General features: G+C 39.4%; 1 protein-coding gene across 2 annotated transcripts in view; it reads left to right on the top strand.

Moving 5' to 3' along the window:
• Glo1 (Glyoxalase 1) overlaps positions 1 to 13,292 on the top strand; it is a 104,024-nt gene that overhangs the window by 60,638 nt on the left and 30,094 nt on the right. For both annotated transcript variants that reach the window (XM_053781441.2, XM_053781443.2), the window contains exon 5: positions 9,072 to 9,161. In XM_053781441.2, coding sequence (XP_053637416.2) covers positions 9,072 to 9,161 — 90 coding nt within the window. The remainder of the gene's footprint in view (positions 1 to 9,071; positions 9,162 to 13,292) is intronic.

Raw genomic sequence — 13,292 nt, 5'->3', positions numbered from 1 at the left:
GAGCCATGGTAGCTTATTTAGCACTTGCAAGCACTAAAATCAATGGAATATTATGAAATATTTCGTAGGAGCAAGTGAGGGGACCGTCGCTCACTGGTAAACAATGGCACAATGGCTGAGAAGGCAGGCCCAGGTGGCTCAGAGCGTGAGTACGCGTCCCGGACGAAGGACGATTAGCGAGTTAATGGACCATTTGCGAGCCAATGTTTTGACGAAATAACGGGACTATTTCCGAAATGGATGACTTTCAAGCCGGACGATTATTGAGGGACCACTGTATATGCAGTCTTTTTTGTTAGCATATTCACCCCTTTCACAACATCAACTTCCTTGATTTCTTTTTCTTCGCCACGATGGAAGTGATGGTTGAATGGGCCTTCATGTACACATCCTGGAGAGCTCTGCCACACACACACACTCCACTTTCATAATTTTTCTGTGATCTTTCTCTTTACTTCAATCGTGTTTCTCACTTTCTTTACCAAGGGGCTGGCACTAGGAGCTTTCTTTGGGCCCATTGTGGCTTATTTAGCAGTTGCCAGCACTAAAACAAATGAAACGCATTAAGAAATCTATCGTATGAATGCGTGAGGTGATTGTCACTCGCCGAGATGCAATGCCAAACTGACACTGAATGGCGTTTGTGTGCCCACGGCTGCTGGGAGGCCACTCGGATGCGTTTCATACAAATACCGATTTCTAAGCCAAATCACGAAAATCGAGCCAATATTTTGATGAAAAAAGTTGCCGATTTCCGAAATTCACGTTTTTCAAGGGGGACGAAATTCAAGGGTCCACTGTATTTTTATTATGGGGAATTTTGTGCGTACTCAAGAGTGACAACAAATGTGCATAGCCTTATTAACCCTTTGACTGTCGAGACCCCAAATACTGAAGTGTCTGTCTCGCAAAATATTTGAAAAAAAAAAAAAAATTTCTTATGAAATGATAGAATCTTTTCCCGATGTTTATGACACCAAAAATACAAAATTTGATGGGAAACTTATGGAATTACACTCGCGAAGTTAGTGATCTCGGCGATAAACGCATTAGCAATTTCGCCCGCTTTGAGCCCTATTTTCAGCCAGTTCCATTGTTCAAGTCAACCAAACTCGTAGCTATTTCTTTAGAACTCCATTTGTTCTACCGAATGAGTACGAGAAATTGCCCATCTACCAATTTCAACTATCCAGTAAAGTGGTCAGAAATTAAAAAAGATGCCAGTTTCAAAATTGGGTCCCAAATAAACACTGCAGACATTCCTGATGCTAATGTAACATTTCCTTTGTTCATTAGTCACATCTCCAGGCCCCTCTTATATTACTCTTGCTTTCTATTTTGAATTTTTATTCACACAAAAAATAGAAGATTTATTGTTGTGCAGACTACTGCATTATTGTAATAATTGTATAAATAATGTCAACCCATTCCTGACTGTGTATTAGAATGGCTATTTATTTACTCTTGAACATCAGCAAAAATCGAACATTTCTGCTATTTTGAGCTCGGTTTCAAGGTCCTTTTCATCATGAAACCAATCAAAATCATCACTTATTTCTGTAATATGTCTTCCATTCTATCACCTGAGACCAAGAAAGCAAGAATACAACTATAAATACTATACGAAAATGCACCTCAAATTCAGCGTTTTAATCCCAAAAACACTGTGGAAGTTTTTTTTCTCATGCACTGCATGCTGCAGGATTTTTTTTTTTATACTGCTCACGCTGACCACACTCCCATTCTCTCAAATGTGGGCCTACCAGCTTTCTCCCTCTTGATTTGAAGCTCCTAGAATTTTGGCATATTAATACGTATTTATACAACACCCACAGTCAAAGGGTTAATCCTCCTATAAAAAATGCAAATTAACCAAATAATGGAAAATGGCAAATACTCTGTTATGCCAACATTTAAAAATAGAGATTAGATACGACCTTGTAGTGCCTGTAACAATAATGCAGACCTCCCCTTTATTATTATGAAAATCATTAAAAAGCAACAGTATAAACATCATAAAACAGAAATTGTTATACTTAGTTCTTGCGTTAATATTTTCTCATCTCTCCCTTGGCTTTGATGACCATTTGTGGCCATTTGGGCATGCTTTCACTTAGATTCCTGAAGTAATCAATGGGTAACTGGTTGACCCAAATGTCCTGTTTCTCCTGCTAAAGGCACAACATGGATGGAATGTGGCAGGATTCCATTTTTTCAAGATAATCCAGGCATTTTCAATAGGATTGAGGTCTGAACTGTTCCCTAGCCACTGTAAAAACATCAGTATTCTTGGCAAGCCAGTTGGCTATTTTTTTAGCCTTCTGCCAGAGGCCAATATCCTGTGAAAAAGTGGTGCAGCCATATATTTCACAAATGTTCAGCAGGTGGTACTCGAGAACAGTGATATGTAGCAGTCAGCATTCATTGTAACATTTTGGGGGAAGAAGTATAAACCATTATGTGCTGTGGATGTTTATAGTACTCATTGTGTATGCAGAGTCATGCCTGCTAATGGAAGAGGGATGCCACGCCTTGCTGAAATGTGGATTCATCTGACCCCATGGCTTTTTCTTCAGCCATCAACAATCCAGTGCACATATTTCCTGGCAAATTGCAGGCATTCCTTCTTCATACAGGGTGTGAGCGTGGGGGAGGGGTTCATGCAGCACGACAGGCAGACTAAATATTGGACAAACCGAATGAAGAGGTCACCTAGGAGTTTAGGATGCATTTCTTTTAGCTGTGATGTAATCTTATGTGTAATGTTGTGTGTTCAGACATCTTTGGCCATCCAGTATGAGGTTTTTTAGCAGAAACGACGTCTGGTGGGAGGCCACGGGCAACAGCATAAAGTACATGTACTGGCATTATGCTGGACTTTGCTTGTCCAGTATCGTGAGAAATTTCTCATATGGTGACTTTGTCTCCAAGCCAGTACGTATATGGGTTTTTCCTCACTATTCATCTTTGAACAACTCATATTTATCCACTTAGCTCATAATTACTTGACACTAGTACAGCTCCAGCTCAACAATATGACCATTAATGTTTATAACGGAGTCTGGTCTGAATTATTATTGCCTGTCACAAGGACAGAAAAGTAACCAGGTGGCTTGCTCAGAAAAACAGTAAGGTTTTACAATGGCCAAGGAATAGTCCAGACCTCAGTCCTATTGAGAATACCTGGAATATCATGAAAAAGGAAATAGAATGCTGTCACATTTCATCTATGTTGTGCCTGCAGCAGGCGATCAAGGATATTTGGGTCAACCAGTTATCCACCGATTACTTCAAGAATCTGAATGAAAGTATGCCCTAATGGCTTCAGATGACCAAGGGAAGGGGTAAAGGAGGTTTTGTGGGCGAGGGGCTTTGACTCCCAGCAAGCATGCATGAGTGTGTTAGGAGTGAATGGAGACGAATGGTATTTGGAACCTGATGAGCTGCTGGAGTGTGAACAGGGTAATATTTAGTGAAGGGATTCAGGGAAACCAGTTATTTTTATATAGCCGGACTTGAGTACTGGAAATGGGAAGTACAATACCTGCACTTTAAAAAAGGGGTTTGGGATATTGGCAGTTTGGAGGGATATGTTGTGTATCTTTATACGTATATGCTTCTAAACTGTTGTCTTGGGCACCTCTGCAAAAACAGTGATTATGTATGAGTGAGGTGAAAGTGTTGAATGAAAGTATTTTCTTTTTTGAGGATTTTCTTTCTATTTGGGTCACCCTGCCTCGATGGGAGATGGCCAACTTAATAAAAAAAAAAAAAAAAAAGTACCAAATATTCAAGATTTTGTTCTGTAATGTTTAGATTGTTGCTTTTAACAATATTCACAATAATAAACAGGATGTCTGAATTATTTTTTCAGGCATTTTATGCATGTGTATACACACTCATCTGAGTTTCCTTCCAGACTCATGAAATCGTAATGACACGATTGCAAACAAACCATACCACGGGCGGGATTGAACCCGTGGTCAGAGTCTCAAAACTTCAGACTGTCGCGTTAGCCACTGGACCAGCTAGCCTTCCAGCTTCTTAAGTGCTCTTGTCCTTGTAGAAGGACTAGGCTAGTAACTCTTTGTCCTGTATTAATTACTAAAAAGGAAAAGAAGGAAATTCTGAATATCTGTGGGTGTATTACAGATGAGAAGAATTAATTGTTAGTGTTATGAATGAAAGGAAGGTGGATTACCTAGTACTAAGCAAAACAAAGCCAAAGGAGGGTGGGAGATTTTCAGTGGTGAGGGCTAAATGGAGTTAAATTGGTTGTATCTGAGAGAACTAGAACTAAAGAAGAGGTAACAGTAATATTGAATAATTGACTATGGAAGAAAGGTATAATTGTTTAAAGTTAAGATTTATGTGGGCTGGAATAAGGGAGCAATATGAGAAGCAAGTTATAGTAGGTGTTTGTGCACCTGGGGAAGAGAGGTGTGTAGAGATGAGTGATTTTAGGAGGTATTAAGCAGATGTTAAGGGACTTTTAAATCAAGTGAGAAAATTGTTGAGGGAGACTTAACCTTTGAACTGTCCAAACGTAGATCTAGGTTCACGTGCATAGCGCTCCAAACTTGATTTTCCCCATTTGAAAGCATGTTAAAAAAAAGTTAAAAAAAAAAAAAAAAAAAAAAGTAGATCTACGTTCGGAGCTCCCCGCAGATGGACGTAGATCTACGTTTGGATAGTTTAAGGGTTAAATGCTAAAGTTGGAACAACATGATGGTGTAGTAGGTAAATTTGGAGTACCAGGGGTAAATGATAATGGGGCTTCTAACTGAATTACACATAGAAAGAGATTTGGTAATAGGCAGTACTTCTTTTCAGAAAAAGAGGTTAAATAAATACTTATTTTAAGAGAAAAGGATAAATAAGCAGCTGAGATATGGAATGGAGCATTATGATAGCAGTTTGTTAGACTAGTATGTATTAGTAGATAAAAGACTGATGGGTAGACTTCTGGATGTGCATGATTTTAGAGGGGGCAACAAAATTGTCAGAGCATTATTTAGTGGCAGTTACTGCAAGAGTAAGAGGTAGATGGGGGTACAAGGAGAATGTCATCAGTGGGTAAGAGAGAAATGAAAGTTAATAAATTAGTGAGGAGATAGTTGGAATAAAAAAATATGTAAAACTATTTGGAGAAAGGCGAGGTAGAGAGTACAGGAAATGAGGATGAAGAAGTATGGAATAGATGTGTGCAGCAGAAATTTGAGTGTAGGAGGGTGGATGTGGGTGAAAAAAACAAAAGGAAAAGCGATTGGTGGAATGACAAGGCAGAGGTTTTTACAGTGTAGAGGCAAATACATATATGATGGGAAAAGTATATGGAGAGAGAGTGGTAAGGTTATATTAGCAAATTTTGCTGAGAATAAGATTGGAATTAACAGGTTGAAAGCCAAGGGAACAAATGGATTTAGTAGTTAAGAACAAAAGTAGGAAGAAGTCAGACGGGAAAGTGACAGCAATGGTCAGGTAGAATATTTTGAGGAGCTATTGATGAAAGGGAGGCACAATATGTAGGACTGAGGAAAAGCCTGATGTGAGTGTGGGGGAAATGCATGAAGCAGTGGGTAGAATGCTGTGGAGTAAAGCAGTTGAGATAGAATTAAGACAAATGTTAAAGGCAGGTGTGGATGTAGTCTGAGTGGTTGGTATATTTGTTCATCATATACAGTGGAACCTCTGTTTTCGTTTGCCCTGGTTTTCATCAAATTCAGTTTTCGACTACTTTTTTCATCAAAATTTTGTCCCAGTTTTCATTCATCACCTCAGTTTTCATCGGTCTGCCATATCGAACGTATCTGCCTGCCCGCACCCACACAAAGCATCCCACACATTCTGAGTCAGTCTGGCTTTGATTTTTGTTGAGAGCATTACCCTGTGTGTTCATCAGAAACATTTCATAATAATCCATTGTTTTTTGCGCTTGTTTATCGAGTGTGACTGCTTTTGGGAAGTCCATGGGGTTGGATGTGAGTGACCAGGATGTGGAAGAGTTGGTGAACGACCACAGGGAAGAGCTAACCACTGAAGAGCTGCAACACCTTCAACTGGAACAGCAACAGATTGCAGCTGAGGAAATTGCTTCAGAGGAGGAGGAAGAGAGAGGGGAGAATGTGCCTTCTTCAGTGATTAAGGACATGTATGCAAAGTGGAGTGAATTGCAAAGTTTTAAGGAGAAATATCACCCTAACAAAGCTGTTGCAAGCAGTGTCTGCAACGTGGTCAATGTCAATGTCTCGTCCCATTTTAGGCAAATCTTAGACTCCAGAAACAGACCTCTCTGGACAGATATTTTGTGTGACAGGGGTCCAGTGCCAGTAAAAGACAAAGAAGGGAAGTAACCCCAGATAGGGACTTGATACCTGAAGTCCTTATGGAGGGGGATTCACCTTCCAAAAATTTCTCCTCCCTCTCCCCTCTTCGCCGTCTTCCATACACCAATGAGTCTTCAATAAAGATATGTAATAGTTATTTAAATGCTCATTTATCCATTTCATTAGTCATTTATATTTGTCATTATTTTCTGTATGTAAAACTATGTTTATTCTTTAAAAAATGTATTTTTTGTTAATATTTTTGGGTGTCTGGAACGGATTAATTGGATTTACATTATTTCTTATGGGAAATATTACTTCGGTTTTCGTCCGTTTTGGATTTTGACCGACCTTCTGGAATGGATTAAGGATGAAAACCTGAGGTCCACTGTAGTTCCTTTGCAGAAGGAAGGGGAGGACAAGAAGAAAATTATAGAGGAATAAGCCTGTTGAACATCCTGGATAAATTGTATGGTAGTTATTATTGGAAAGAATTAAGAGTAAAACTGAGGATTGTAGAGGAACAAGGATGATTTAGGTATCTGTAGACCAAATATTTACATTCACGTATATAAGTGAGCAGTGCTTAGATAAAGGTAAGGAACTTTTTGTCATGAGGGCAGTGTGGCAGAAGTTGCAAATGTATAAAATAGGTATGAGGTTAATAAGAGCAGTAAAGAGTTTTTATGCAGGTAGTGAGACTCGGTATATGCATGAGAAAGGAAATTATTTTCCAGTAATGAAGTAGGCCTTAAACAGGGATGTGCAATGTCACCATGATTGCTTTACATATTTATAGATGGGATTGTAAAAAGTGAATTCTAGGGTGTTGGAGACTTGTGGGATTAAAAGATAATTAATTTGCCAATGGCAAGGCTCTTTATGGGAGATTTTGAAGATGAGTTACAAAGGTTGGTGGAGGAATTTGGGAGGGTATATAAAAGAAGAAAATTGGATCACACACAGAAAAGAGCAAGGTGATGAGAGTAGCAAAAAATCTAGGGAGGGGGAGAGTTTGGAGGAAGTATAATGTATGTTAAGATACTTGAGGGTGGACTTGATGAATTGGTCGTTGAAACACTGGGGGGAGGGAAAAAAAGTAATAGTAAATAGTGAAGTCTGAGGTGGCTACAGTGAAAAGCTCTGTTCCACAAGGCACAGTACTCACTCCCATCCTGTTCCTCTTCCTCATTCATATCTGACAGACAGAGATGTAAGCGATAGCTCCATGTCTTCCTTTGTAGATAACACCCAAATTGCCATGACAGTGTCCTTCATCGAAGACTGCAAGACTCGAAGTGAACATCAACCAAATCTTTAAATGGGTCGCAGAAAACATTAAGTTCAACGAAGAGAAATTTCAATTACTCGGATATGGAAAACTTTAGGAAATTAAAGCTTTATCAAGGTATTAAACAAATTCTGACCACACAAGAGAGAGAAAAACTAATGTGAAGGACCTGAGAGTGATAATGTCAGAGGATATCGCCTTCAAAGACCACAACAATGTATCTACCTCATCTGCTAGAAAAATGATAGGATGGATAATGAGAACCTTCAAAACTAGGGATGTCAAGCCCATGACTATTATCTTCAAATCGCTTGTTCTCTCTAGGCTGGAATACTGCTGTACACTAATTGCCCCCTTTAAGGCAGACGAAATTGCTGACCTAGAAAATGTACGGAGAACTTTCACGGCACATGTAAGTGCAATAAAGCACCTAAATTACTGGGAACCGTTGAAGTCCCTGGATTTGTATTCCATGGAATGCAGACGAGAAAGATACATGATAATATACACTTGGAAAATCCTAGAGGGATTAGTACCAAACTTGCACACGAAAATCACTCTATGAAAGCAAAAGACACTGCTGGAGATGGAACATTCCACCAATGAAAAGCAGGGGCACCATGAGTACACTAAGACAACACAGTAAGTGTCAGGGGCCCAAAACTGTTCAGTTGCCTCCCAGCATACATAAAGGGGATTACCAGTAGACCCCCGTCTGTCTTCAAGAAGACACTGGACAGGCACCTAAAGTCAGTACCTGATCAGCCAGGCTGTGGTTCGTACGTCGGTTTACTTGCGGCCAGCAGTAACAGCCTGGTTGATCAGACTGATTTACCATGAGGCCTGGTCTCAGATTGTGCCACGGGGGAGTGTTGACCTCCGAAACCCTCTCCAGGTATACTCCAGGTGCATTGAGGGATCTGTGGAAACAAAGCACTTTATCCATTGAGGCAAAAAGGGGGAATGTACCAGAGTATGGTGAAGTGTGGATTTCAAACGTTGCAGCGAGGAGGGGGCTGGAGGAAATAAGGGTCATCCCAGGAAGGGATGGTGTAAAGGAGGTTTTGAGTGTTATCAGCTTCAGTATCCTGCAGGCTTGTGTGAGCATGTTCAGTTGGAGATAATGGAGACAATTGGATTTTAGGGCTTGATATACTGCTGGAGTTTGAGCAAGGTAATGTTTATGAAGGAATTCAGGGGAAACTGGTTAGCTGGCTTGAGTCTTGGAGTTAGGAATTAGTGCTTGCACTTTGAGGGAGTTGTGGGGATATAACAGTTGCAGTGGTTATTTGCATTGTGATATCTACACACACATCTAGCAAGACAGCAACAGAATGATTGTGAATATACTTCCTTTTCTTGGGTCACCCAACTTCAGTGAGAGATGGTCAGTGTGTTAAATAATTAAGTCTTTTATCTTTTAAATAAATTATAATGTATTTATATATTTTCAGGTCACATTGGAATCATGGTTCCAGATGTACAAAAAGCATGCGAGAGGTTTGAATCTCTTGGAGTAAAATTTGTGAAGAAGCCAAATGAAGGTAAGTTTATTAGTAATAATGTGAGGGATTCAGGGAGGAAACTGCAAAGGGATTTGCATAACTGAGGACCCTTGTAAGATGACAATGGGTAACTAAAATTATATTTTTGTTAACATTATTGTTTAACTAGAATGTTCCAAGATGCTGTCAAGGTCAGTACTGTATTTTTTTTATTATTTTCATGTTTCCTGTTTTTCCTTTCTTCATTTTTAACCTACTTAAGACAAATATTTTGAAAAAATATTTTAATAAGACATATTTTATTATTTTTTTTTTTATTATCACACTGGCCGATTCCCACCAAGGCAGGGTGGCCCGAAAAAGAAAAACTTTCACCATCATTCACTCCATCACTGTCTTGCCAGAAGGGTGCTTTACACTACAGTTTTTAAACTGCAACATTAACACCCCTCCTTCAGAGTGCAGGCACTGTACTTCCCATCTCCAGGACTCAAGTCCGGCCTGCCGGTTTCCCTGAACCCCTTCATAAATGTTACTTTGCTCACACTCCAACAGCACGTCAAGTATTAAAAACCATTTGTCTCCATTCACTCCTATCAAACACGCTCATGCATACCTGCTGGAAGTCCAAGCCCCTCGCACACAAAACCTCCTTTACCCCCTCTCTCCAACCTTTCCTAGGCCGACCCCTACCCCGCCTTCCTTCCACTACAGACTGATACACTCTTGAAGTCATTCTGTTTCGCTCCATTCTCTCTACATGTCCGAACCACCTCAACAACCCTTCCTCAGCCCTCTGGACAACAGTTTTGGTAATCCCGCACCTCCTCCTAACTTCCAAACTACGAATTCTCTGCATTATATTCACACCACACATTGCCCTCAGACATGACATCTCCACTACCTCCAGCCTTCTCCTCGCTGCAACATTCATCACCCATGCTTCACACCCATATAAAAGCGTTGGTAAAACTATACTCTCATACATTCCCCTCTTTGCCTCCAAGGACAAAGTTCTTTGTCTCCACAGACTCCTAAGTGCACCACTCACTCTTTTTCCCTCATCAATTCTATGATTCACCTCATCTTTCATAGACCCATCCGCTGACACGTCCACTCCCAAATATCTGAATACATTCACCTCCTCCATACTCTCTCCCTCCAATCTGATATTCAATCTTTCATCACCTAAACTTTTTGTTATCCTCATAACCTTACTCTTTCCAGTATTCACCTTTAATTTTCTTCTTTTGCACACCCTACCAAATTCATCCACCAATCTCTGCAACTTCTCTTCAGAATCTCCCAAGAGCACAGTGTCATCAGCAAAGAGCAGCTGTGACAACTCCCACTTTGTGTGTGATTCTTTATCTTTTAACTCCACGCCTCTTGTCAAGACCCTCGCATTTACTTCTCTTACAACCCCATCTATAAATATATTAAACAACCACGGTGACATCACACATCCTTGTCTAAGGCCTACTTTTACTGGGAAATAATTTCCCTCTTTCCTACATACTCTAACTTGAGCCTCACTATCCTCGTAAAAACTCTTCACTGCTTTCAGTAACCTACCTCCTACACCATATACTTGCAACATCTGCCACATTGCCCCCCTATCCACCCTGTCATACGCCTTTTCCAAATCCATAAATGCCACAAAGACCTCTTTAGCCTTATCTAAATACTGTTCACTTATATATTTCACTGTAAACACCTGGTCCACACACCCCCTACCTTTCCTAAAGCCTCCTTGTTCATCTGCTATCCTATTCTCCGTCTTACTCTTAATTCTTTCAATAATAACTCTACCATACACTTTACCAGGTATACTCAGCAGACTTATCCCCCTATAATTTTTGCACTCTCTTTTATCCCCTTTGCCTTTATACAAAGGAACTATGCATGCTCTCTGCCAATCCCTAGGTACCTTACCCTCTTCCATACATTTATTAAATAATTGCACCAACCACTCCAAAACTATATCCCCACCTGCTTTTAACATTTCTATCTTTATCCCATCAATCCCGGCTGCCTTACCCCCTTTCATTTTACCTACTGCCTCACGAACTTCCCCCACACTCACAACTGGCTCTTCCTCACTCCTACAAGATGTTATTCCTCCTTGCCCTATACACGAAATCACAGCTTCCCTATCTTCATCAACATTTAACAATTCCTCAAAATATTCCCTCCATCTTCCCAATACCTCTAACTCTCCATTTAATAACTCTCCTCTCCTATTTTTAACTGACAAATCCATTTGTTCTCTAGGCTTTCTTAACTTGTTAAACTCACTCCAAAACTTTTTCTTATTTTCAACAAAATTTGTTGATAACATCTCACCCACTCTCTCATTTGCTCTCTTTTTACATTGCTTCACCACTCTCTTAACCTCTCTCTTTTTCTCCATATACTCTTCCCTCCTTGCATCACTTCTACTTTGTAAAAACTTCTCATATGCTAACTTTTTCTCCCTTACTACTCTCTTTACATCATCATTCCACCAATCGCTCCTCTTCCCTCCCGCACCCACTTTCCTGTAACCACAAACTTCTGCTGAACACTCTAACACTACATTTTTAAACCTACCCCATACCTCTTCGACCCCATTGCCTATGCTCTCATTAGCCCATCTATCCTCCAATAGCTGTTTATATCTTACCCTAACTGCCTCCTCTTTTAGTTTATAAACCTTCACCTCTCTCTTCCCTGATGCTTCTATTCTCCTTGTATCCCATCTACCTTTTACTCTCAGTGTAGCTACAACTAGAAAGTGATCTGATATATCTGTGGCCCCTCTATAAACATGTACATCCTGAAGTCTACTCAACAGTCTTTTATCTACCAATACATAATCCAACAAACTACTGTGATTTCGCCCTACATCATATCTTGTATACTTATTTATCCTCTTTTTCTTAAAATATGTATTACCTATAACTAAACCCCTTTCTATACAAAGTTCAATCAAAGGGCTCCCATTATCATTTACACCTGGCACCCCAAACATGTAAATATAAAAAATAGATACTAAGCTATGTAGAATAGTTTCTCCAGCTTCTGGGTTACATTATATTCCTTCCTCCCTTTGTAAGAAAAAAAATTCCTAACCCTAGACATTATTGCAAAGGCATTTGACAATGAAATACTAGCTTATGAAATGAAGTCAAAAGGCACAACAGATAACGTAGGGAGGAGCTGTAGTAGTCAAATTTTCACTGGATCACAGAGTGACGGTAAACAAAAAGAATTTGCCTAGTAAAAAAAAAAAAGCTTGGGCCTTTACACATTCTCTCTCCTTGAGTGAAGTGCCTTTATACTGATAGGGGTTCTTGATTCAAGAAATTGAGCCTTTTCCTTGAATTCATCTGAATTGCCTCTCATTTGCCAAGTGCTACCTGATTCCAGTGGGTTTACCACTTTCTCCTGTATAACCTCATCATAAGTCATTGAAAAAAAATGCAAAGTGAACTGCATAAAACAAAATATCAATTATATTTTGTTACATTCTGTGAATGATGATCCAGCAGAAAAGCTGCCTGGGTAGATGACAAAAAAAAAAATTACAATCAATTGTCACTCAAGTATTCCACTGGGCAACAGGGAAAAAAAAAAAGCTCAACAATGACAAATTACACCTGCTTCAATATGGAAAATATGGAACTCAAACCAATACTGTACCATATGTACATGATCTAAAACAGTCAGATTTTCATAAAATGGTGAGAACAGATATTTTAAGAATATTAATATCTGATAACTAATGTTTAGGGAGCAAGGGACTAGTAACCCCTTCTGTATATATTACTAAATTTGAAAGGAGAAACTTTCATTTTTCCTTTTGGGCCACCCTACCTCGGTGGGATACGGCTGGTACGTTGAAAGAAGAACAACAACTAATGTTTAGAGAGCATAACAATGCATATGTAGACAAGGCCAGGAAATGTAGTTGATTATGAGAACTTTCATAATGAGATGTCATGCTATTTGTGGAATATTAATTACTCTTCAAAATACTTTGCTGTCATTTAGAATGCTGTTCTGTCATCTTGAGGATGGTAAGATAACCAAACTGGAAAATACACAGGAATTATGTGCTTATCACATAGAATTGAAAAAATATTCAAATTAATATAGTGTAGATGAGATGTCTCATTCTGTATCATA

The sequence above is a fragment of the Cherax quadricarinatus genome, chromosome 53, assembly GCF_038502225.1.
Source record: "Cherax quadricarinatus isolate ZL_2023a chromosome 53, ASM3850222v1, whole genome shotgun sequence".
In the NCBI taxonomy this organism is placed as follows: Eukaryota; Metazoa; Arthropoda; class Malacostraca; order Decapoda; family Parastacidae; genus Cherax; species Cherax quadricarinatus.
Note: the sequence above shows the minus strand (reverse complement) of the source record. Positions and strands in the feature narration are given on the sequence as shown.